We start from the raw sequence: 27,786 nt of genomic DNA, 5'->3' as shown, positions 1-27,786 counted from the left end.
TATTGTCTATTGTTAAGTAAAACCGCACGTGCTACTTACCTGCAAAAAAGGGTCTTAATTATTCTATTTGGCACTAGAATAATTAAGACCCTGAGCGCGGGCTAGTCCAACGCTCAAAAAACCAGTGTAGGTGCGCTCTCCGATAACGCGCCTTTGTTACGCATCTCGATGACACATTTTAGACTGGTTCTGTAGCGTTTGACTCGCCGGCACTCAGTAACCAGTTTATGCAGGTGGTTGTGGCACGTGGCACGAGCGGTTTTACTTAACAATAGAATTAGCCGTCGAGCTCTATTTGAAAACTACACACTATAACCGCGGCGAGATAATAAATGTTTTAAGCCAAAGACGGCCACAGAATCTTACCATCGCCTACACTGTTAACTGTACATCGGTGGACCTTATGCCTTTTGTAATAACTTAAGGTCCACTGATGTACAGTTAGGAGTGTTGCTGTTTGTGCGGTCACAGATTAATTTCAAGCGTTTTCAGATATTTTTGCGTTCAAAAGTATAAAGCTATTTGATTGTTCTACATATGGAAACATATAATAGAAACATATCTCATTTTGTTAAGCAATCAGGGAATGGTAGATACTTTTGACGCATACTCTGATACATGATGATGATTACACTACATTTTGATGCTGACTGTACCTAGATTCATTCCAATAGCTCGATTACTCGATAGTTATTAGCAATTTATTATAGCTAGGTAACCTGAAAGGTGATAGACGCTTTGTACGCTCCATTATACGTTACAAGAACACAGATATGTCACAAAAATGTATAAAAAAATTAGGGGAAAAATTTTGTTCACATTTATGTACCCATCACGCTCCGCGATTGTTGCGTCATTTAGAGTCACTAGCTAAATTGGTTTTTCAATACTTACACTATACAATTTCCAATTTAGCAAGAACCCTGAATGGCATAACAATCCCTTGTGGTGACTGTACCTACTTTATAGCATACAACATACTTAACCTTTGACCGCCTAGTTATTTTTTTACAAAATTTAGCCGTTACTTCTTGACGTGTTTTTCGCTCTTGTTGCGCAGACATAAAGCTCTTTATATCGGCTTTTGCCAAATGCGCGTCGATATATGGGACGTTATCTACGAAAAGGGACCTTATTGTCGATGGCGCTTACGCCATTATTAACGATGTCACACATGTGTGTGTTTCTCAGATAGAAATACAATGTCGCACGACGCTGTGCAGCGTAAGCGCCATCGACAATAAGGTCCCTTTTCATAGATAATGCCCCATATCTGGGGAGACCCTAAGGCTAACCGCAGACGTACGAAATTTTCATTCGGTTTCCGTACGCAATGACAGGTGGGAACGGGACGTCGCTCAACACATGCATAGCGCTACATCGCTTGCGCATGTCATTCCGTACGGAAAATTCCGTGCGTCTGCGTAAGCGGTCAAAGGGTCACACTCACACTAAATTTCTGTGTTCTTGAGACGATTGTGGACTACCGCTTCTCCATACAAACGTAGTCGTCATTTCAGGGGCAAACTATCCCTCCATCCCATCGAAACTGCTAAAATATAATCCTACTTATTTTTATACAGTGACTACGGTTAATAGGTATATATAGTGGTTTTGTAAATAATTAGAATACCTACGTTACTTTTACAAGGCGTTGGATAGACACTGTTTTATTTTTTAACATTTTATTAACACGTTGGCTGCCATGAGCATCACCGGGGAGATCACGTAATCTTCTCTGTGTGGTCATGCGACTCATGTCATGAGCATCCCCAGTGCACTGACATGTTTGTAATGCAGTAACCATTGTTACTGATTTATTTTAACAGGGGTTAAATATTTGTGTAAAGTGTTTTACTACTACTTACTACTACTATTACGATATTCACGCTTTGGATTCCATATCATTGAAATATATATGGAGTTAACCCATCTTATATTCTATGATTATTTGTAAGTCTTAAAGTAGGTACCTGCATGGGAAAAAGGCGGTACCTGGGTCAAACAAAATTAATACCTACATTAGTATTTCTGGACTTAATTTTAATAATTTCGTGGTTCGGGGAACTTGTTATCACTCAGCCGTAAAAAATATCTGGAACAAAAATATATATGGAATAATAATAGGACTTTGTCCTTCAGTACACCTGCATGAAATAAGGTATTTTTCGGGCAAGTATGATGAAAAACATGGTGTGTAACTCAATAATAGACTCTCGTACAGTATTCCACTTATGCTCTGGTTTCCTAGGATAGCGGTGCCGTCATATAGCGGCCGTCTCCATATAAATACTACGACATCCATATTTAGCCGTATTATTTAGATGAAGGCACCGCTATCCTAGGAAAACCGATCTCTACCCCCCACGTTGCACAATGTACTATTAAATTGTTCATCTGGGCGCCGCCTTTTATTTCCGTCCCGTATTATTTAAAAGCGTAAACATTTCCTAAACGCTAGGTTCCGAAATATCAGAGTTTCAAACTTATGACCTTAATATCTCACTCACACTCTAAAGATCCTGGGGGCGAGAGCGAATCTTCGGACTAGAAACTCTATTAGCGCGCCCGTGAGGGACAGGGCTATAACCGCGAAAACCGAAGTTCGCAAATTGCGGGCATTTTTCTCTGTCACTCTAATTACGCTTTCATTGGAGTAAAAGAGAAAGATCCCCGCAATTTGCGAATTTCGGTTTTCGCGGTAGCCCCTCAGAACATGATGCCTGTGCCAGCGGGACAGCAATATAATTACGCGCGTGCGATAGAAATAGGAAATAGCTGGTCAGTACGAATTTTTTTGTGCATAGCGTTAATATTAACTAGGTTATTTTAGACCTCTGATATTTTGGCCCAGTGTGAAAAGGACATATCCCGAGTGCAGCGCTCGGTCTAGTCGCAAATTTAGTCAATTAGCATAACCATAATAGATATGTAGGTGCAATTCAACATTCCATATTTTTGTGAAAATGTAAATGATTTGTCAAAATAAAGTTGTTGGTTTGTCCTATTGTCGTTGTTTTTATGGAATACAGGTGAAATCCCCCCCCCCCCCCCCCCCCCGAAAATTTCCATATCATATCCCCGCCGGTAGAGAAGAAGGGAAAAAAACACATTTCTGTCTGTAGCATGGGTGATGTCAGTGGCGGATTTCAAGGCCCAGACCCCAGTATATTGCCTGTAACTTCTATGAAATTATGACGTTTAAATAACACTTGCACAGTCTGGACTATCTATCAGACTCGCTTCACTCGCTGCCAACATAGCTTGCTCTAACTCTAGTAACCTTTTCACTACGGAATATGTTATATATTATATAATATATATTCTGTGGTTCATATTTTAAGTGGGAGTTATAATATTCTAGTTTGTACCTATTAATAATGTTGGCGTGTGCGTGTAATTTTATACTATAAGTAATGGCGGTCTAAAGGCTAAGGTAATAATATTATAATTGTACATAACATAAATAAAACTACAAATAAAATAATTTTTAGCGAGTTTTCTTAGTAACATCTAATAAAAACAGTTGAATCACAGACATTGCTCTATATCCATAGCATGTGTGGTTGCCACTAAAACACCATCACAGGAGAGGACAGATCTAAGTATATTTATTTGCATTACCTAGGTACATTTTCAAAGTTATAAATGAGATTGAAATCAAGATTGTTGTATTAGAATTTAGTTGTTATACTTATAATAATAATAACCAAAGAGTTTGGTTGTAGAAGAGGTAACATGGCTATGACTTAAATCAAATAAATTATTATTATTTAATTATTAATGACAAAGATATCACTTTACAATAAATGTGTTAATTGTACACTTATGCTTAGGTACATATAAATAACAAAAGTAATTAATTCATAACTGAACAGTTGCTTGAAAAGAGAATGTCACATAATCAATCTTTAAGACAATTTTCCATTTTTATGAATATAGTCTAATATAGTAATCAAATTTTAATAATAGCCACGTCAAATTAAGCCGTATTTGGGCAATCTGCGGAAATAATTCGTGTAGTTTTGAAAATTGGTACAGGCATACCTTGTAGTGTCCAGATAAACATATTAAAAGTCCTCGAGGGTAGGGGGTGTGCTGAGGGTGATGTGCGGGGGGGGGGGGGGTTTAAGGTACCTTTTTTCATATTTTTGCTCATATCTCGAATATCTGTACGAATAGCATTATAGATACTTCGGACAAAAGTTTTAACATTAAATTTCCTACAAATTTGGTTATGTTTATTTTTACTCTGCGATCAATACTTTAGGAGCTACAGGCTGTTAAAGTTAAATAAGAGATAAAAAATAGACGGTTTAAGAAAACGTCGTTTTTTCGTAATTGTTCATCATAAATTTAAAAATTAGTTTAGAATAAGCAAGCTAAGCAACTTGCTGATAAAATATTAAAAAAACGGCCAAGAGCATGTCGGGCCATGCTCAGTGTAGGGTTCCGTAGTTACCCGTCCGTCAAAATAGACTATTTGCAAAAACTCAAAAACTGCTAGACCGATTAGGTTCGCTATATTTTTCCTTGAAAGTCTTTACTAAGCTTTACTTTTACGATTTTTTTTCATATTTTTTGGACCCATGGTTCAAAATGAAGCTAATGAAGGTTGGGAGCTAAAGTGGAAAACACAACTTTTTTTTCTTTCAGATCGATTATTTCCGAAAATATTAAGTTGATCAAAAAATGGTCCTTAAAGACCCGTATTCGTTTTAAAAGACCTATCCAACGACACCCCACACATACACACACCACACACATAGGGTGGAAGCGAAAAAAAAATTCAATCCCACTTTAATGTAGGGCAGCGACCATAAAAAAATATTTTTTTCTAATTTTTATAATTAAATTTGACACGAATATATAAATCAGGTACGCTGACAAAGTCGTAAAATATAAACCAGACAATATGTCTGCCTATCGCACCTCCCCTGAAAAGGTAGGGGGTTCCCGCCCCTGAAAAGAACACTATTGGTGATACAAATTTTACTCTATTCCTATGTACTAAATAATCTGTATTATTTTTAATTACCTTTAAATTTGAACCTATAATGTCTTTTATTTTATATGGTCCTAAATATAGGTCATTTAATTTATTGTAACATTCATTCTTAATCAATACTAAATCACCTATCTTAAAATTAACAATGTTTGACTTATAATATAATATTTAATATGTTACCTACATACTTTGATTTAAAAAAAATATTTCTAACACAAACATTGCATTTCACACTTAATATTTCACATTTCAAAGTTATAATATACTTGTCTTACATCCTGCTTTATCCAAGTCCAAGTAATCTAAAAAAATCTTCTCAAAAGATGTTGTAGCTGTGGTAGGTAGCTATAATTATAAAAATATTATCTCGCGTTTGTCTACTGCTAAACTTCTGCGTTTTATATAATCCAGTTTTTCCAATGATACTCGTGCTTCTAGATACCGTCAATCCGTTTAGTACTACCAGCATGTCCACTAGTTAGTAACAATAATAATCCTTTAGTATAACTTCTATCATTTCCCAATCGGTAATTTTCGTTAACAACGAAATAATTCATACATAACCTAGGTAATTCATCTTGTCCCGCGCGAAAGACCTTACTTAGTTCACCTCGTAACATAATTTTTTTTTGAGCTCATCTTTAATATATAACAACTGTACTATATTCAACCTTTTCCACAATGAGCCATAACCCTAATGTCTGCATTGGGACCTTCCCATAACATAATCAAGTCTCGTAACGATACGTCTAAGCGTGCCTTCGTTCATGGAGAATCTTGATTCATATAAATTGTAGAGTTCACACAAACAACATTATCAGTATCATTTTTACGGTTCGCTATTACGCATCTTCCATCAATCATTGTCCTACTCAATTATTTACTCGAGCAAATTATTAATTATGTGTCCTTTTTATGATATCTACTACTCTAGGCTGGGCAAGCTCCAAAGACGTAGTACCAGAGTGTCGTGTCCAACTGTCCAGTTTATTTGTTTAAGTATAATCCGTTAGAATCCTAAACTAGCAACTCTTAACTTAAGTCTGATAATTTCCTTATTTGAACAAGTTACCACTACGTGATTACTAGTATTATAAGACCACATATTTACATAATCTTCGTTAGACATGAAAAAAAAAACAAATTCATTACGTTTGTCATCTAAGTCACGTGCTGAATAACATTGACATTACACCCCGTCTGACCTACAGAAACTGTTCGATTTCTGCCTACTCGCGAAAATACCCCCGTTCTCGACCTTGCTGACTCGCACTAATCGTACCGCGAGTATAGTTTGAGTGTGCAAAAAATAAATTCGCTACAATCATTTTTACAATGCAAAGAAAGATGCGTCGTTACATAAAAATCGGTAATTTTCGATACCGTATCCGTCCTTCTCCTGAATCTCTAATCGTAAATACTCAAATCTCTCTACCGTTTTTAACGCGACTATTAAAATCCACAGCTGCAACTTCTTTACAATTATCTTTAACTAATAAATACACTTATCTCCTGTCAATAACTTATTTCTACTTTTATAACACGTAATACTTCTAATAAATCCTTAAAGTTAACTAAGTAGAAAAATAATACACATAAAAAAAATACAAAACGCGCTAAATACCCTTAAAAATTTCCACCTCGCTCGACGCGACGCTCCCAGCACCCGGCAGCAATGCGTAACCAGACGCGTAGCCTCCATCTCGGACCTCCGTCAAATCCAAACCCGCCGAATCCAATGAAGCGATGTTGATACTGGCCGCGGTCACTATTACGACCTCATTCTTCGGTTTCTGACCACCCATTTTGGTACTGTTGATTACCAATTAACAAGACAAACACTGGGTAAGTCCGACGCCGCCGGCTTGTCCTCAAAGTCCTCCTCACTGTCGTCGTCCATGATGATTTTATACTCGCAGTATCCTCAAGTCCTCACGTGTCACGGTCGCCATGTAATAGGCGGAGCGCCGGGGTGGAGGGGTTGATTCACCAAACACAGTTTACAGGTTAACAGATGTATTGTCTTCCAGCTTGTACACTCTAATCCCCCTAATACTTACTATTCTATCATTATATATAATTATTCTACGTGACCGAAGAGGAAATCCCTTATCGAGTGGAGGCGCAATATCTACATTTAATGTGCTGATCACTCAATATGCACAGACGTGCCAATATGAATGTCTGCCTATCGCACTCCCCTACATTAAAGTGAGGATGTAATTTTTTTTCGCTTTCACCCTATAGTGTGGGGTGTCGTTGGATAGGTCTTTTAAAACGAATACGGGTCTTCAAGAACCATTTTATGATCAACTTAATATTTTCAGTAAGGAAAAAAGTTGTGTTTTACCCTTTAGTTCCCCTAACTTTTGAACCATGGGTCCAAAAAATATGAAAAAATCGTGAAAACATAGCTTAGTAAAGACTTTCAAGGAAAAATATAGTGAACCTAATCGGTATAGCTGTTTTTGAGTTTCGGCAAATAGTCTATTTTGACAGACGGGTAACTACGGAACCCTACACTGAGCATGGCCCGACATGCCCATGGCCTGTTTTTTTTATATTTTATCAGCAGGTCGCTTAGCTTGCTTACTCTACACTAAAATTTTTATATATGATGAACAATTACAAAAAAATTACGTTTTATTAAAGCGTCTATTTTTTATCTCTTATTTAACTTTAACAGCCTGTAGCTCCTAAATTATTGATTGTAGCGTAAAAATAAACATAACCAAATTTGTAGTAAATTTTATGTTAAAACTTTTGTCCGAAGTAATTATAATGCTATTCATACAGATATTCGAGATATGAGCAAAAATATGAAAAAAGGTACCTTCAACCCCCCCTACATCCTCAGCACACCCCCTACCCTCGAGGAGTTTTAGTATGTTTATCTGGACACCACAAGGTATACCTGTACCAATTTTCAAAACTACACGAATAATTTCTGCAGATTTTTCTAATTTGCTAAGGCTAAGTATAATAAAGTTTCATATTTCATTTCTGAGTGTTAGATATAGTTACTATACTAGGCATATCAAGTTGATATCCAACCTTTTTAACTGTTATCATACATTCATGTCCTGGATACAGGAATCTGTGTAATTCATCATCCCAAACTTGTTTCTCATCGGCTGTGCAATAGATGGCCATTGCCGGTCTCAAAAAATAATACTCCCTTGACATTGTTTTCAGTCTAGTTGCATCCATGTCTATGTCGGCCTTAATACCCCAGTCAAATAGCTGAGCGACAGCTTTTTTCTCTGGAATAACAACATCCATTATAACTGCTCACTCATACCTCGAATACCAGTTGAAAAACACAGCGACAGCTTTACCACGCTTCAAGTTTTCAGCAGCAAAGTCCTGCTCTAAATGATAGTATTCTCTCAAGTTGTTTAACTCCTTAACATATTGGTTGTGATCTTCAATTTCACAAACATAAAAATTCTTTAACGAATTTCCAGATTGTACTCTCACATTTAAAGTATCTCCTACTTTAACTTTTTTATATGTATAGTACAGTTTTGGGTGGTCTATGATGGGCATTCGGCTTATAACATTGTTCCCATAACCGAAACATGTGTATTCTGTTAATGCCTGATATTATTACACATAATATTATCACTACTTGTAACGCAGAGTCCCTTGTGAATAAAATAGATATTAAATAATAAATTTAGATTTAATTTATTATGTAAAATTAAAACATCAACAAAGAACAAAAAACACAGACAGTTACGCAGCATGACACTTGATAGAATAGTATTTTCAAATACGATTTAATATGAAATTACAGAATACAAAATGCGGCCAGTACTCTGGCGCCAAACCTCTTTTGACCATTCTAACAATGCCAACATAGTTGCAATGTCTTCAGGGCATGTATTGATCAGTTGCACTATGTATTTGTCTCCAGAAATTCCTTGGACTATTATTTTAGCTCTTTCGTCACCTACATAGTAGACCATAGCTTCAATCGCTTCTTCATCAAAAGAACCATTGTTCTTTGGTTGGCAATCTCCAAGTTGACAATGTAAGACAACAGATGGCACTGGGCATTCATTTAGAGGCTTCCTCAAATTTTTTATAGCAACAGCTTGCTCGGTAAACCCGTAATCTAGAGTGAATATGTCATATAAAGTTGTTTCATTCTCATTTCTTTCGTTTCTAATTTGTCCTCTAAGATGATGTTTATTTGTTTTTGATTTTTAAACACATCAGTTGAAGTTTCGTAGGGTCAGCAGGTCCTTGATGTTGTTTTAAAATAGGCAAGTAATCTCTGAAAGCTGTTGGACGGACGTAGAAATCGCCAGGATCGGTTATATGTGTTACGTTCACCCAATGTTGTGAGCCGATGGAATATTGTGTAGTACTAAGTTTCTGCATTAATTCTGTCAGAGACAGAGAGACAGCCATTTTTATTAGTTACCTAAAACCAAGGAGGCATTAATTAAGACAAAAACAGTGATGTCCTTTTTGAAATGGTTGTAGGCTATAAAACCTCACTATTCTCACTTAATTTAAAAAAATGCTTTGATATAGATCGACATGATGAAAATTTAAGTTTATACTTACAGTGCTATCCACGCTGTTTCCACGGGAAGTAATCAGCTTTCAATATCAATACTAATAGAAAATAATAAGTAATAATAACATTGCATTTATGGAGGGTAGAGGTACTTTTGAATTGAACTCATTGTGTGATTAAGTTTGAAGTGACACTGACACTTCAAACTTTTGTGACACTGACAGATCCCGGTCATGTCGGGGCATGAATCTAGTATTAAACTGGATTGGGCATGAGTGGTGGGAATAAGTGACAGAACGGGATAGTCTTACGTATCTTTCAGTAGGAGTAGCAGAGAAAGCGCTATTATTGTTTGTCCTTATCACAGTCTCACATATTTTTTGTTCCCCACCTTTTTTTAGTATGGATAATGGTGGGCAACAAATAAATTCGACCAATCACAGTGTCACATTTGCGTATGTTTTGTCCCTCACGGAGGCACGCGTATACCACTTCTATACGATCCTACCTTCTATGTGTCGGGGAAGTTTTGTTTTTTTAGGCCCGTCCAGACGGGATAATCAAATTGTCAAGGTATGATCAGAAAAAGAATTGGCATCAATCTCATCTAGCGTCCACATTCACACGTACACAATTTCTTAGTGGGATTGGTGAGCCAATGCCTTATAATTATAAAATTTAGGTATATTTAATTTTATTCCTGGTTAGGCCAAGCGCGCACCACGACTTTTTGTCGCGCGATAATTTAGTCGCAGAAATGTAACGTATGTGTTTATATGGCAGTGCGCGCATATGCGACAAAAAAATCGCAGCGATTTTAAAATTGTGATTTGTCACATTTTTCCGCGACTGCTCGCGACGCGATTGTCGCAAAGTGAATTGCAGCATACGGAGTTGTATGGCCCTGCGCGCACTGCGATAATAAAATCGCACTCCGGACCTCAGTCGGCACTTCGCTCTCCAAGCCTCAACATGTCGGAAACTGCTTCTCCGAAGGAGTCTCAAGATGAGACGCTAGATGTTGACCATTTAATTATGGAAATAGAAGGAGATCACCTTCTTTGTGGTATAAATACTCAAAGTTATACGGCGAACGCATATTAAAGACACGTTTCATGACAAACGACTGGTACGAAATCCATGTTGAGAATGAACAAATCGTCGACTTTTTCATCGCAGTGCGCGCAGTGAATTTTCTGCGATATATTACAGCGCGATTCTAAAATTAAAATCGTGGTGCGTGCTTGGCCTTATGGATGTTAAGGCTTCTACAAACGTCGCTATTAAGTGGTATCCAGACGGGACTGACCAAATCGGTTGATTTTATCAGAAATGAAATTGGCGTCAAACTCCAATTTTAGATTTATGGTGATATTAGAGCCCTCTGAGCCCTCTATATTGAAAAATGCCCCAGAACGAAAATACTGGCCTCACAAATTGGTATTCTTGCGTCCGTACCTCATTTTATCGGTAATATCGGTCATTATCGGCGGTTGGATTCGGCGAGCCAAATTGGTATTTGCGTCCGCACCTCCTGATTCAATCGGGCAATTCAATCAGATTGGCGAAAAATTGACTAATCTGGATATATACGCCTTTAATCGCATTGACAATAATCCAATACGATATTATAGCTCTCTCGTTTCACCGCGTTATAGCGTAGGTATCTAGCAAATAGCCTTATGTAGGTACTAACCAACTTATTTCCAATACAATTTGTCCACAGCGGACAGGTAAAAGCCACAACGTACCTAAAGCCCCCATTCCCACGGGCGCTTTTACAACGCGCGTTAAAAAAGCGTTTAAATGACACAAATGGATACACATTGGATACATGTGTTTTTATTCACACGGTGGCGCTTTTTATCAAGCGTTGTTGGATTTTCGACTATAAGCCTTTTTTAACGCGCGTTGAAAAAGCTCTCGTGCTTATGGGGGCAAAGGATGCGATAAACGCTGGCTACAGAAGGCCTACCGCGAACAGGCATCTCAACGTTGAATTTCGCTTTCGAAAATGAAACAAATACCTATTCCACACACAGTTTTATTTCACACGCACATTCCATCACCTTTCCATATAATAACATTAATAAATAATAACAAAAGAGATTCTCTGACAAGAGTAGGTACTTACTCAAAGGCCCCTGTACACAATGGGCCAGCGCCGGCCACTCCAAGGGACGCAGCCATGCGGTAGAATGAGAAAGCAATATCACTTGCTCCCTCTAACGCATAAATGCGTCCCCCAGACTGGCCCACGCTGGCCCATTGTGTACTGGGGCCTTAAAATTAGAATCGACCTCCTGAGATAAATTTATTTGCGTCCGTATTATGTACACTCAATAAATGTAAATATACGGGTTAGACTCGACGAGCTGTATGTCCTTCTCGAGCTGTTTCAGCTCCTGCTCCATCTTAACTTTCTTCGTGATCTTCGGCACCGTGTCTGTGAGCATCGGTAGCTGGAGGAACGCCTTCTGCTTCAGCTGCCATTTGGCTTTCAGGTCCTGGAACAACACAAATCGGTAACCTTTTTTACCCGACTGCGCGACGCAAAGGAGGGTAATGTGTTTATCAGCCTATATATTTACCCGACTGCGCGACGCAAAGGAGGGTAATGTGTTTATCAGCCTATATATGTATGTATGTATGTATGTATGTATGTATGTATGTATGTATGTATGTATGTATGTTTGTTCCTATGTGGCACTCCAGAGACCAAACGCGTGAACCGATTTTGATAATTCTTACGTCAATCGAACCGTCTTACTTTTGCGTGTGTCACTAAAGACATGACAGTAATCAAAATTCAATATGGCGACAACCAGACGCCAAAATTGAAAAAAAAAAAAAAAAAAGTTGACGAAATATGTCGAGTGGGGTATCACTGAATAGGTATTTAAAAAATAGTTATAGGTTTCTTTTACAGTTTTTCATTTAGAGTGACCATTTAAAATCTATAACGTTATAAAGTTATAGTAATTCTGTTCAGTATTAATACTGCACTGCGCGACGCAAAGGAGGCCAATTGTGACTATGTGACTAATGACTATCCTATAATATAAATAAAAATATTATAATGAAGCCTATATGTACGTACGTATTTATTTAAGTATGTATGTATGTATGCAAGTATAAAAAGTTGACATACTATTTGCTATATGTCAAGTGGTGTCATATCGTTATGTATAAGTACCTATTTAAATTATATTTTTTACGTTTCCCTTATCATTAAATTTGATTAGAATAGGTTCCTAAGAAAAATTTAATAAGCTTCGTGACCTAAACGCGGTACTCGGTTGAAAAAGCTGTCATTAGATCACGATTGTATAAAATACTATTGACAAACCCAGAGTGCTTCTGCTTCGAAAGATAGTTTTAACGACCTAAAGCGTCACTTACAGGCTACAGCTTACGGTGAGATATTACTTCATTTGGAATAAATCTTCTATACATATAATAAAGCTGAAGAGGGTCGAAAGTCTGTACATGGAAGATATTTGAAAAAAAGTTGGCTGGGAATACTTAGAATTGATAACAGAACACGTTCCAACAGTTTTTAGAATTTTTGTCTGTCTGTTTATCTGTTTGTCTGTTTATTTGAACGCGCATCACGTGAAAACGGCTGAACGGATTTTGATGAAAACTTTACTAATCTGTCGAGAAAATCCCAGGCCAGGTTATAGGCTACAACACTCGATTGACTTAAGTTTGCTCCTGAATCGTATGCCTACTTAGGAAGGAGGGGCAAACTTTTTTCAAATATGTGCTAACACTATAGAGTACCCTGGTAAACTAACAGATGGCGCTGAATTTAATACGATGTGGCATAAATAAGCCACCGAGGAAGGATTTTGCTAAATTAACTCTAAGTTTAGAAGACCCCTCTTCTAAAAATTCAATCAATCGTACGGATAAAACAATTGAATTGATAATTGTGTTGATTTAATAATACAACAAAATTAAACGACAGTAAATTAATTGCCCCCTCATTGCACAGTGCCATCTTTTGGGGAGCTGAGTAAACATTAAGTAACCAAGACAACTAAAAATGAGTTTACATAGTTACGTTGTGGTAAAAAAATAAACACACATATCAACACGCGTATAATTGCATAAAATTATTTAAAATTATTTATTTTCTCCGTCATGAATTATACCTAATCGTAATTATATCGCATCAAATCCATGTTCATACGTATCGCCTCCTTAAGCACTTAATAATGGCCACGAAGGTGGGTACTTTGAAAAAAAAAAATCATTGACCTCTGTCATTTGCAGTGCCGGATTAACCCTTTTAAGCAAAATAAGCACTTGCTTAGGGCACCATGTCTAGGGGGCACCAAAAATTATCGAAAAATTTACGCGTTCGCTTCGCTCGCGTTTTCAATAACTTTCTAAGATATGATAAATGTGACATTCGGTTGGCGACTGCAGCAGCATTACTCTGCTGCAACGTTACTGTTGCAGCACTGTCGATTTTCGTGATAAAATGATGTGACTGATTTCCTTACTAAAAATAAAAATGTACAACTGTCTATCAAATTGCGTTTTTGAAGTGAAAACTTCTTTAGCGGCGCTGAGCACTTTTTGAGGTGGGGTAAAAATGATAAACTCGTACCGTAACGACATTCAATTTTCGTGATATAATGATGTGACTGATTTCCATACTAAAAGTAAAAATGTCCAACTGTCTATCGAATTGCGTTTTTTTATATCGAAAAATTGTCGCGCTCGCTTCGCTCGCGTTTTCAATAACTTTCTAAGTTATGATAAAGGTGACATTCGGGTGGTGACTGCAGTAGCATTAGGTACTCTGTTGCAACGTTACTGCTGCGGCACTGTCAATTTTCGTGATAAACTGATGTGACTGATTTCCACACTAAAAGTAAAAATGTACAACTGTCTATCAAATTGCGTTTTTTTATATCGAAAAATTATCGCGCTCGCTTCGCTCGCGTTTTCGATAACTTTCTAAGGTACAATAAAGGTGACATTCGGGTGGCGACTGCATCAGCATTAGGTACCCATACAACCATTTCCAGTCGCCGTTACGACGCGGTGTTGACACATCTTGTGTCGACACCGTCTGTTTCGGTCACAATTCCAGTCGCAGAGTCGTCGCCGTGTCGACACAGTTACCAGAAATGGGGAAGGGTCGACACATGACACAAAGTGACATAAAGTGTGGTCGCCGTGTGCACACATTGTTTCGGGTTTGCGACTACTTTATGCCAAAATCATTCGTTCATTCGTTCATTTTGTTCCTGTCAAATGGAAACTGTCAGATGGAAAAATACTTAAATAAAAATAAGTGACATTAATACGCCATCTCTAAAACGGATTACAAGACGTAATTATATATTGTTTGCATTTATATTACAATATGACTTAAATTATTATGGGGAATTAAACTGCTCGAGTGATTTGATAAACTAAGTGTAATATAATCAACGCGCCACCACATTGTTTTAGTTTAGCCGGAAATGAAATTGTTTACTTCTCAGTGCCTGTGTTCATAACTATATTATTTGAAGCATTTTTAGTACTTCGATGCGTATACTATACTTAAATAACAGAAATAACGCTTTACATACTACGAAACTTGTTAATTATGATGTATAAATATGGTTTAAGGCTGAGAAATATTGCAGTCACAAAGTAGTTGCAATGTTTCGACTTTGTGTCGACTCTGTGTTGACACATGACACGCGCTGTCAAAAGTAATAACAAAGTTACTGGATTTGCAAAATGGCTCCTTGTGTTGATTTGTTTTCAGATATTCTCAAAGTGTAAAAATGCCGTGGTCAGAGATGGGCATTAATCGATTAACTGTTTATTCGACTAATTAATGGAATAAAAAAGTTAATTCTCAAATTTTAATCGCGATTACTTTAGTCGACCTAACATAGATTGAAATTGAATTAATCTGAATATTAATCGAATAAATTATCGATTAAATCTCGATTGAAAGTTGACAGGGGGCCATTTTTGTACGTAAAAATAATAGAAATGTCTTGCATGCAGATGGTAGCAAAACACTTTGTCATAAAAGTCGAGATGGGTGTCGATATATAGGTTTTAGGGAGTGCCGATTTCGAAAATAATGACCATTTTGGAATCCGAAATGGCGGCCATGCACTGTGTCATAAAAGTCGTCATGGATGTCGTTTTATACGTTTTAGGGGGCCCCAATTTTGAAAATGATGACCATTTTGGAATCCAAAATGGCGGCCATGCACTATGCCATAAAAGTCGTCATGGGTGTCGTTTTATAGGTTTTAGGGGGCGCAGATTTCGAAAATGATAACCATTTTGGATTCCAAGATGGCGGCCATGCACTATGTCATAAAAGTCGTCATGGATGTCGTTTTATAGGTTTTAGGGGGCCCCGATTTAGAAAATGATGACCATTTTGAAATCCAAAATGGCGGCCATGCACTATGTCATAAAAGTCGTCATGGGTGTCGTTTTATAGGTTTTGGGGGGCGCAGATTTAGAAAATGATAACCATTTTGGATTCCAAAATGGCGGCCATGCACTATGTCATAAAAGTCGTCATGGGTGTCGTTTTATAGGTTTTAGGGGGCGCAGATTTCGAAAATGATGACCATTTTGGATTCCAAGATGGCGGCCATGCACTATGTCATAAAAGTCGTCATGTATGTCGTTTTATAGGTTTTAGGGGGCCCCGCTTTCGAAAATGATGACCATTTTGGAATCCAAAATGGCGGCCATGCACTATGTCATAAAAGTCGTCATGGGTGTCGTTTTATAGGTTTTGGGGGGCGCAGATTTCGAAAATGATAACATTTTCAATTTAAAAATGGCGGCAATGCACTATGTCATAAAAGTCGTCATGGATATCGTTTTATAGGTTTTAGGGGGCGCAGATTTCGAAAATGATGACTATTTTGGATTCCAAGATGGCGGCCATGCACTATGTCATAAAAGTCGTCATGGATGTCATTTTATAGGTTTTAGGGGGCGCAGATTTCGAAAATGATGACTATTTTGGATTCCACTTTTATGACAAAATACGTAGCCGCCATCATGGATTATAAAATGATCATCGTTTTCGAATTCTGCACTCCCTAAAACCTATAAATCGACATCCGTGACGACGCAAGTTATCTTTATTTTCAGATCTAACAAATTGCTACAGAATACAAAGGACAAAAAAGAAGCGAGGAGGTAATGAAACAAGCAAAAATACAGATGATTCCTCGACGCAATTGGGTGATTCTTAAATTGCGTCCAGATTTTTTTTGTCATAAAAGTTTATATTTTTCACATATTACTCTCACAAGTTCCGTGACATTTCGACTTTGTAATTTTTTAAGTAAATGTTTTTGTTTATCTATGAGGATCTCACTAGAATAGTATAATCAAGGTATGTTTATATTTGATGAATGAAATAGTAACGCAAAAAAAAAAAATATTTGTGTCTTATATTCCTGCCGAAGACTTTTATTTTACCTTTTCCTTCTACACAAGTTTGGCCAAGTAATAAGAATTTAGGGCTCTCAATTTTATTTTGACTTCTACAACAGTAAAGCTACGAGGCCATGTTTTGGTATCGTTTTCGTATAAATTCGCAGTACCAAATTTAGTTAAGGTATCACATTGACACCATTCCGAAGTAAAAACATATAAACTTATTAAAATACTTTCTTTTAAACTCCTCTTCACGCTTAAACTGCTGAACAGTTTTAATTTAAATTTGGTACACATATATTTTGAGTCCCGAGACAGGATATAATAAGTTATCTCAAAAATCATCCTTTAAAGGTGTGAAATGAGGTGTAGGGGGGGAATTCAGAATTGACTTCTTGAAGTTAATACTGTTTAAGTTTAGGTTTGAAGTCATGTTTTTTCATCATTTTTAACTAAATCAAAGATGTAGACCATCCCAAATTTCATATAAATCGGTTCAGCGGTTATTGATTTCCCGTACAAATTTCCACGCCACTTTTCATACCTTCAAAAGATGATTTTGGTTATAAGATCTATCCTATGTCCTGTTCCGGGACGCAAACTATTCCTATACCAAATTTCAACGAAATCGGTTCAGCGGTTAAGCGTCAAGAAGAGTTTCAAAAAAACCGGCCAAGTGCGAGTCGGACTCGCGTATTAAGGGTTCCGTACATTAAGTCCGACTCGCGCTTGACTGCACATTTCTAATAGGTTTTCCTGTCATCTATAGGTAAAGAACTATTTTGTGTATTCAGACGGACATACATACAGACGCACGAGTGATCCTATAAGGGTTCCGTTTTTTCCTTTTGAGGTACGGAACCCTAAAAAGATTTATTTTTATTTTGTGGAATGGTGTCAATGTGATATCATAAATGGATTCAGCACCCCAGATTTATACGAAAACGATACCAAACACGGCCTAGCACCTTCACTGATATAGATATATCAAGATAAAATTTAGAGCCCTAAATAAACTTTCAAGAGCGGATATCTCAAAAACTATTCAACATATCGAAAAAATTGACTGAATAAACTTGTAACAAATTAAATTAACTTTCATTTTGAATAAGTGGCCATGTCGCTGAGATGCATAGTTTCCGAGATATAATCGAAAAACGGGAAAATGGGACCTTCAAAGCCCCCTCTCTCCCCCCCGCTCAAGGGCTACGGCCGGGGACTTTTGATATGTTCACCTCCTAACTTGTCAAACCGAGTTACGGAGTCAAAAATTGTGTTCCGAGCATTTCCCTCTACAACTTTTGGAGCATTCGTTGCCTGACCTAAGTAGCTTATTGAATTTCTTTAAAAACTTTTCTGTAAAAGGTTGACGGGTGTTGGGTGTTTATATGGTTTCGGTCGATTATTATCATTTGCATTGCCCATGATGACTTACTAGAATTACGAGCACACGAGACACTAATAGTAGTTTGACAAACCTTGGTTTTCAAGAGGTATTTTATATTGACATTTGCTGTCAGATTTAGTCGCAAACCGCACGCAAAGTGCACACAAATGTGTCGACACCTTGTTACGGAAAAGTGTAGACACGGCGACGACACTTTGTTTCGAAACAATTCTAGACACATTGTGTGGACTCTCGTTACGACACATCTGACATTTAGTTACCACTTTGTGATTCTGCGACTGGAATGGTTATATGGGTACTCTGATGCAACGTTGCTGCTGCGGCACTGTCAATTTTCGTGATAAAATGATGTGACTGATTTCCATACTAAAAGTAAAAATTTACAACTGTCTATCAAAATGCGTTTTTTATATCGAAAAATTTTCGCGCTCGATTCGCTCGCGTTTTCAATAACTTTCTAACATATTATAAAGGTGACATTCAATTTTCGTGATCTAATGATGTGACTGATTTCCATACTAAAAGTAAAAATGTCCAACTGTCTATCGAAATGCGTTTTTTTTATATCGAAAAATTGTCGCGCTCGCTTCGCTCGCGTTTCCAATAACTTTCTAAGTTATGATAAAGGTGACATTCGGGTGGGGACTGCAGCAGCATTACTCTGATGCAACGTTACTGCTGCAGCACTGTCAATTTTCGTGATAAAATGATGTGACTGATTTCCACACTAAAAGTAAAAATGTACAACTGTCTATCAAATTGCGTTTTATTATATCGAAAAATTATCGCGCTCGCTTCGCTCGCGTTTTCGATAACTTTCTAAGGTATGATAAAGGTGACATTCGGGTGGCGACTGCATCAGCATTAGGTACTCTGATGCAACGTTACTGCTGCGGCACTGTCAATTTTCGTGATAAATTACAACTGTCTATCAAAATGCGATTTTTATATCGAAAAATTTATACCTTACTGTATCGTCCGACGACAAAGCTATTAAAAAAAAAATGTTCCTGGAGTAGGCGTAAGAATCGAACCATCGACGACAGAATTCGATGCACTTCGTGGACAGGGCAAAATAGAGAGAAAAATGTTGCCATTGATATTGTGCTGGGGTGTTACTGTACATAAGCTACAAGGAACGACTTTAGACCGAGCTGTGGTCGATTTAAGTTCTCGCATTTTTGCAAAAGGTCAAGCATATGTAGCTTTGAGCCGCGTTAGGTCTCTAAATGGATTAATTATCAGTAGTTTAGACCACCGCAAGCTACTTAATAATCCTCACGATATTAACTCCCTCAATGAAATGACAAGATTGCGAAATTTGCCGTCTTTTAATATTAGGTCATTACCTATGAAATTGGCGTTTTGTTCGGAGAATTTCAACGAAACACGAATTTCCATACAATTAATTTTGCGGATATTTTTTTGATGGCTAATTCAAACCAAACAAAATTTTTCCAGTAATTTTTGACACCTTTAAGGTATGTTTTCAATATCTCCATTTCTTAAAAATTGGTACCATTAGAAAAATATAAGTAATTTTAATACTCGAACCGACAGCACATGAAAAGACCTATTTTCAAGGCTTAATTCTGAACACTTAACAATAAAAAATAACAATTAATTGTATGTAAAATCGTTGTTTATTGAGTGCACTGTAGTTTTATTGTAATTGTGTATGTACTTTTGTAAAAAAAAAAAACTAGGATCAGACTTATATCTATGAACAAAAACGCCAATTTCATAGGTAAGGACCCAATACTAACTAAAAAGTGTTCAATAAAAAAAAGATAATTTAGAAAATAAAAAAACCCGACTGCAAAAAAAAGCTATCTTTAGAAAAAAATAAAAAAAACTGAAAAGAAAAAAACAAGTTCAGTAGTCGAGAACATTGAATCAGTTTCATGATTAATATTTCGTATGTCAATTTGGACCTTGGAGTTTAAAAATAATGTCCAAATCGCTTGTGACGGATCCGGAACGAGGCATACGAATCGTTATGACACATATAAAACAAACTATACATACTTATACGAAACAGCAACTTCAACAGTCGGGACCCATTATTGTCGTCAACATTAGTGCCGCAGCCTAGACTTTTAATGGGTCCCGACTGTTGAAGTTGCTGTTTCGTATAAGAATGTTTAGTTTGTTTTATCTGTGTCATAACGATTCGTATGCCTCGTTCCGGATCCGTCACAAGCGATTTGGACATTATTTTTAAACTCCAAGGTCCAAATTGACATACGAAATATTAATCATGAAACTGATTCAATGTTCTCGACTACTGCACTTGTTTTTTTCTTTTCAGTTTTTTTATTTTTTTTCTAAAGATAGCTTTTTTTTTGCAGTCGGGTTTTTTTATTTTTTATCAAGTAAAAAAGCACACCTGTGACACCTCAGTTTCAGTCAAACGTGTAGGTCAAAATCAATTATAAATATAAATCAAAATCACGAGGCCTATTGAATCGATCGATCGAGTAACTAGGTACACATGTAGCATCGACGGCTCCCCAGTTAAAAGGAAGCAACTTCTCATAAACTCAGAGCAGTACCTATATCTACTGTACCTAGGTTAGGGTCTCGGCTCTTTCTCACAGTAGCATTGAGCTACTTACGACCCGTACGCACCATAATCCCTCAATATACATTTTCCTCGTACCTTGAGCAGTTTCTCCCTCTCCTCATCAGCAAGCTGCTTGCACAGACTCTCCTTATGATCATCAGCGTACTGCATGGCTTCCAATTCCATTCTGATTCTCCTGTTGCGACGCACCAGGTAAGCCGGCATACGCCCGAAGTCCGGTCGGAGACAGTATTCCGGGACTTCACCTGAGCCCTTGATCTTCTTTATGTGGCCGTCGCGGGTGTCTACTAGTCTGAAAACGTTAATATTATAAACTGAAATAAACGTCATATACTAAGAAAAGGGCCTCTAGTGCCCCAGGCTGGAATCGAACCAGCGTCCTCTGCTATCGCGGCAGGTGCCTAAGCCACTCGGCCACCGGGCCACAGCGGCATAGGTCAAATTTTCCAAGTATATGCACTTCTTACTGAAGGCTTATGGCTTATGGAACGTTAATATTGGTCAAGAAGCTTATTAGATTTGACGCACACACACACATCGCACTGACGCTCGCGCATACAATAATAAATGAATATATGTAATTGATTCCTTCTTGTAAAACTTTATACCTGTGTGCTTGACCACTGCTTCTTAGCTAGTCGGTAGTGACCCTGTCTTGAAGCTTGAGGTCCTGGGATCGAATCCCGGTAAGGGAATTTATTTCACTGTTTATGACGAGCAATCGTAGGTCGGAATTATAACAAAAACTGTCTACTTCATTCAATAAGAGTTTTTGAATGAATTTGCATTTGTTGATGAAAATAACAAATCGCTATATGTATGCCTATAACCTCGGAGTAATTAACAATGGAGCCGCCATTAACAGGCGTTCCCCTCTGTCGAAAATAGGCGGCCAATGGTCAACCACATGTCAACCATATGTATGGACTAACGTTTATCTGACATGACGTACCTATACATTTGATGTGCCCCTCCCCCGCAAAAAACGGCAGACTATTTTGTACCGAAAATTTTAGACATGGCGTCTCCGTTGGCTATAACGGCTATAACATTTGAGGAATTCCTCATAAATCCCATCATCAGAACTGGATTATTACAAAAAATGGGACCAAAATGGAACTATACTGTATACATATACTTTTAATCAGAAAAATTCGTTTACCAAATCGGTTCAGAAATGATGGCGAACAAACATACAAAAATTACGGTCGAATTGATGGCCCCCCTTTTTGATGTCGGGTAAAAGTAGAACGTACATCAGTCAGCAAAACTACTACCTAGTTTAGCACTCTGCATACAAATGTGTGTGCAGGGGTACCAAGCTAACAGCTTTGCCGACTGTACTTACGAGTATTAAAACAAACAATAAAGTCATACCTCGGCTCCACGGGTTTACCCTTAACCTTGACGGCTTTCTTAATGTTGAGTACCCTAAAGTTGACCTTAGGTTTTTCTGGCCCCTTTCCTGGCGGGGGTCGCCTCGGCACGGCGGGTAAGTCGCCCTTGATGCATTTGTGGTCCGACTTCTTTACGGGTGGACCTGGACAAAGGGAAGTTATATTAAATAAGTTTTTGTCTCCATAATCAACCCGAAATTCAACCTAGGACATCATAGGACAGTATCAGTTCAGTATCTACATCTACAACGGACAGTCTGGAGCATTGATGATATCTATAAAAAAAAGATATCTATATATCGGTGGCGGATCGTAAAATCAGGCAGATCATGAAATTCCTAGGTAATAAGAATATCGTGAATCGTGAAAATCACTGTCACGTTCTATGAGTCGACGGAGCCCCGCTACGTGGGGCTCCTATTTCTAGACAGTTTGCCCTTCCAAGTTTGCGTTCTAAGACTTCTAAGCCTAACTAAACCTACTCAAGATGAAAGAGAACTCACTATATCCTTCCCCCTTCTTAAGGAACTGGTCAGGAGGGTTGACAGGCGTCTCCGCGTACCCAAATGTCCGACGCAGTTGGGGTATCTTTCGGGCCTTCAGCTGTTTCTCTAGCTCAGAGTGGTACCTGGTGAACATAGGCAAATATTATGATCTAAAAGTATCCTGCTCATGCGGATCCTGGGCTCATGAGTCATGAGAGTAAAGATTCATGAAATGACCCCCCAGGCCCCATGGCTGGATTAAAACGGCGCTACTGCATCTTGATATTCTTGACAACCGCGCGTTTGTATCGCTATTGTATTCGCTTCTGAAGCGCGTTGCATAATGCGACAAGGGCATGTCGCATGTTCACGAAACGCCGCAAAAACTCTCCATGTTCGACCTCTCAGAGTCTACAGGACCGGGAACGCAACAATGCGCTGGTGCCTGGTATGTATGAACCTAATTGTTAAAATGTCCTTCGCGCTACGGTTTTCCACGGCAGACCCGAGAGGTAAATTATTGAATGACTACGCTACGCAATAAATAGTTATTTACGATACAAGTGCGGAAAAGAGGAACTCGTGTCGATTTAAAACACTCCCTTCGGTCGTGTTGTAATTTATCGCTACTCGTTTCGAATTACCTTTTCGCACGTGTATCGTACAACGTTTTACAGTACATATGGCCCTTTAAACTTTTGACATACGCACGAAAAGTGTAATTTTACGCACTAGTGCGGGAAAATAGGACCATATGTATTGTAAAATATTTTTCATCACACTCGCTCAGTAAATGTGGAATTGCACGCAGGTTTAGCGGGAGTTATAGAAAAATCGTTCTCTCTAGGGAGTTATGAAGTTTCTAGTGCCATAATTAACAGTTTTTTTTTCTTTATACTTAATTTTTGTATTCGCAAGTGATGAAAAACATTGTGTGTAACTCGGGGCGTAATAATATTGCAAACTCGAGTCTATAAATCGCTCCGGCAAGCCGTCCCGATTTAACTTACTCTCGTTTGCAATATTCAACTTACGCCCCATGTTGCACAATTTACTATTACATTAAAATATTTTAGATGTCTATGAATCTACACTATACCTATACCCTCTTATTCATAAACGTTTACTAAAGTTGACAAGCCGATAATAATCGTTTGTCCCTTTCCGACGTATAGGTATGATGGAAAGGGACAAACGATTATTATCGGATTGTATGTAAGAATACAATTCTGAGAGATGAGAAGTCGGATTTGTCGCTCGACCGATCCGCAATTTGTACTGAGCTAGCAAAATCGATAAATCCAACAATTACATGACTAAAATATAATAATTGTGTTTGAATGTAATTAAACGTATGATATGTAAAAAAAATATTACATGTGAAATGTAACACTTTCTTTTTGTAAATTTGATGTCCCTGACCTCTTTTTATAACAAAAAACCGAGCAAACAGGCATTTTTGTGCAGCAGTGTTCACGCGCGCGTCTGGACTCGGTCTAGTGAAAAATCCAAGTGCAACTAGTTTTATTACCCGCGCTAGATTAGATTGACGCGCTAATCTTGTAACCTCGGCAGAGGGGAAATAGTGCGAATGCCGCCTCCCTTCCGTGTTGCTCGAAGTCAACTTTAGTAAACGTTTATGAATAAGGGGGATAGTTTTTGTCGAACCGCGAGTTCTCAGTTCGAGGCGAACTACTAGTATTATAAATGCGATGCGAAAGAACGTAGGTAACTCTGCCTGTCTGTCTGTTACCCTATACCTGTCAACCGCTGAACATGCGCTGAACCGATTTAGATGGTATGGAGATAGTTTGAGGTTGCGGCCCGAGGGAGTACATAAAATAGTTTTATCTAGTTGCATTATTAAAGACGGTCTAATTGGACCAATTATCACTTCATCTTGACGTCATCATCATCATCATCTTTATCTCTAGGTAGTCTAGTTAACACAACATTAGGTAAAAGTAAACAAAGTGTAATCACTAGAGAGAGATTGGTGTAGGTAACTAAAGTAAAAAATTAATAGGAACATTAATTTACTGTATGAGTATGGACATTTTCTTTAATTTAGGTTGGTCATGGGTTGGTCATGTAGGAGGTATTTCACAAACCTGGGTGTCTTCGGTGGATCCGGTGGGGGTTTGTCGAGAATGGTGTAAATGACTTCGTTATGGTGTGCGATTTCCACTATCGACATGCCTTTACCTATATAAAATAACTAGCAAAAATATATTATGATTTACCGTAAATATACTAAGGCCTAACGCCAAACACTCCACCGGTTTCCATGGAAACGAGTTGAAAAGTATAATGGAGACTTGGACACAAACCAAACTTGGACAACTGTTTTATAAATTGTTTTATTTAAAGCGAGAAAACATATAATAGTTACAATTAACTTAATTAGAAGACATATTGTATAGGTGTTAAATTAGAGTTAGAGTTAAATGTTAGCACAATTTCGATAATATTTAAAACTGAACGCTATATTGGCGCACTACCTTACATTAATGCTTTCAGCTTTTGCGGGTGGCAAAAAAAGGAACTAGAGAATATTCGATGCAATTTCTTTGTGTTTCCATTGAAAATGGAAATGCGCATGTCCAATGCAATTTAATTTGAATGCTGGCGCCACACCACACCCGCAGATAGATCGTGATTGGCTCGAGGGTTGGACTGGGAAATATTTCATCTGACAACACAGTTACCCAATTGTCAAAACAAAATGTCTTTTTATTCGTGTTGATTCTTCCCTGAATATTATTTTTAGACATTTTACGTTTTATCCAATGCAGTTTTTCCGGAAAGATCTTTTCATTTTCATTTTGAGGTGATAACCGGTGAAGATGTTGATAAGACGGGTGCACAGGCGCGACGTTTCGCGGTGCATAAGCCTATTCGGCGCGGGGCACCGTCAGTTTTCGAGTCGCTTAGATGGCCTGGATCATGAAGAGAAGCTGGACGGGTGCCTGGAGAAGCTGCCGGCGGAGGCGAAGGTGGTGATATGCGGCGGGGGTGTGATGGGGGCGGCGGTGGCGTACCACCTGGCGAAAAGAGGCTGGGGCGACAAGACTATACTTATCGAGAAAGAGAAGTAAGCGTTTTTGAATAAATTAACTTTTGTAACGTAAAAATCTGCCGGTTAAGCCTTATTTGCCGTTTGGAAGTGAGTTTTTTGGATGTTTAGAATACTTTTTTAGCTAGTGCTGCCAAATGTGTCGTAAATTGGTGATATGATAATTTGTTCATTGATTTTTTGGTGCCAATTCGATATGTAGGTATGTAGTGACAGTTGTGCATCGGGCGCTAGGAGGTCGGTTGCGTAGTGCGAGCCAATTGCATTCACAATTGCATTGTTAAAAGATTTGCTTCTTGTCACCTTGTGAGACTTCCTTTCAATGCTTTAGACAGTTTGAATAAGGAAAATGCTGGCTTGTTGCGCAAAAGTGCAAGTGCATATTGAAAATAGATGAATCAATACAAAGAAATCTTAAGCACCTGTGGATATGAAGGTAGATTTGAATTGTAGTATTGATTGGGTTAATTTTTTTTTTCAATTAATTAAAATTTTAACTTATCAAGTTATCATACATCAAAACTTTACTTTGTAAGTATGTTTTATTAGGCTCTCAATGTCTTTAATTAATTTTACCATTTATTCTGTATTGAGGGCCCAATTTTGAATCAATGGTGGGTAGTTTCATGTCAAAACCAGGACCCTATTACTAAGACTCCACTGTCCATCTGTCCGCCACCAGGCTGTATCTCATGAACCGTGATAGCTAGACAGTTGAAATTTTCACTGTGATGTATTTCTGTTGCTGCGGGGTCTGCCTCGCACTTGTCCAGTTTTTTTATTTATTTCTATTTTTTTTTACTAGTTGATGTTATTGCATGTAAATTGAATTGCTGCATCTTTGCTATTTCTATAATTTTGCGTGTTTTTGCCCCTGCGACTTTTATTTTGTTGATATTGTCATTCTGTTAATGAACAAATACATTTTATTTAAGAGGTAATAGCTTCAGCCTGTAACTTCCCAGGACTCAAAATACCAGATCGCTATATATACAGGGTGGAAAGGCACGACGATCCTTCCCGGAAGTATTAGGTCGTTTAAGTGATACAGAGACTATTGGTAATGGTAAGAATCGTTAATTGAGTAAAAAATAAAAATTGCAAAAATACTACTTTTTAACTGTGGTGATAACCCTATAGCATGTGCACATGACGGCTAGATTAAGGATCTCCGTCGGGAAAGCTCGGGACTTTACACTTTTTTCCGATCGTTGACAGTATCGCAATGATGTATGAATGACGCATAAATGTCAAATAAATCAAATGCATGCAAAAATATTACAAACAATTTTATTACTTTCTTAGATAATTACTTTTTTCCAATATTTAATACTATCTTCTTTTCACATACGGTGTTCAAATGTACCTCCGTGTATTACAACGCCGCCGCAGCCCGTACCCGAGTATGTCGATGCACATGCGATATAGTGTATGCTCTTCGTCATTTATCCTCCGCAGAAAGCACCAATTAGCCTTTGTCTCATTTCGTCCGCAGTTTCACATTCCGTTTGGTTTGGTACACCATATCTTTTACACAGCCCCACAAATTTAAATAGCCACGAGCATCTAACATTTTTATTTGAAGAATATGACATTCAATAAGTATAGTTCAATGAAAATTTAATTTCAAACATCAGACGTCTTGTCTATTTCCTACCACGCAAGAAGGTTTGTTAGTTAGGTATTTAAGAAGTATTTATTCTTGATTTATTCTTAGTATTTAATTTTTGCAAGTTCATTTGGTGCAACTAACACAACCTACTTGTTATTTTTAATTATTTTAGATAGTTTCCAATTATTCGAAAATAATTTTGTGAAACGTGTTAAGAAACTAAAACCTTTTTATCAGTCAAGGAA

The 27,786-nt window shown here is 37.7% G+C and overlaps 2 protein-coding genes and 1 pseudogene across 2 annotated transcripts in view; 1 reads left to right on the top strand and 2 right to left on the bottom strand.

Moving 5' to 3' along the window:
• Positions 1-7,988: 7,988 nt before the first annotated feature.
• Positions 7,989-9,628, bottom strand: LOC134804485 (uncharacterized; annotated as a pseudogene).
• A 1,939-nt stretch (positions 9,629-11,567) lies between these two features.
• Positions 11,568-25,146, bottom strand: LOC134804126 (enkurin). The gene is made up of 5 exons (XM_063777069.1): positions 24,965-25,146; positions 22,872-22,996; positions 22,349-22,511; positions 21,047-21,263; positions 11,568-12,046 (listed from the first exon to the last, which is right to left on the bottom strand). Exons 1-5 carry the CDS (start codon positions 25,048-25,050, stop codon positions 11,879-11,881), a joined length of 759 nt encoding a protein of 252 aa, XP_063633139.1. The 5' UTR covers positions 25,051-25,146; the 3' UTR covers positions 11,568-11,878.
• A 243-nt stretch (positions 25,147-25,389) lies between these two features.
• LOC134804149 (pyruvate dehydrogenase phosphatase regulatory subunit, mitochondrial) overlaps positions 25,390-27,786 on the top strand; it is a 42,909-nt gene continuing 40,512 nt past the window's right edge. Inside the window, exon 1 of the mRNA XM_063777094.1 lies at positions 25,390-25,947. Within this exon, the coding sequence (XP_063633164.1) occupies positions 25,700-25,947 (248 nt within the window). The 5' untranslated portion in view covers positions 25,390-25,699. The remainder of the gene's footprint in view (positions 25,948-27,786) is intronic.

This window comes from Cydia splendana, chromosome Z (genome assembly GCF_910591565.1).
Source record: "Cydia splendana chromosome Z, ilCydSple1.2, whole genome shotgun sequence".
NCBI lineage: Eukaryota > Metazoa > Arthropoda > Insecta > Lepidoptera > Tortricidae > Cydia > Cydia splendana.
Note: the sequence above shows the minus strand (reverse complement) of the source record. Positions and strands in the feature narration are given on the sequence as shown.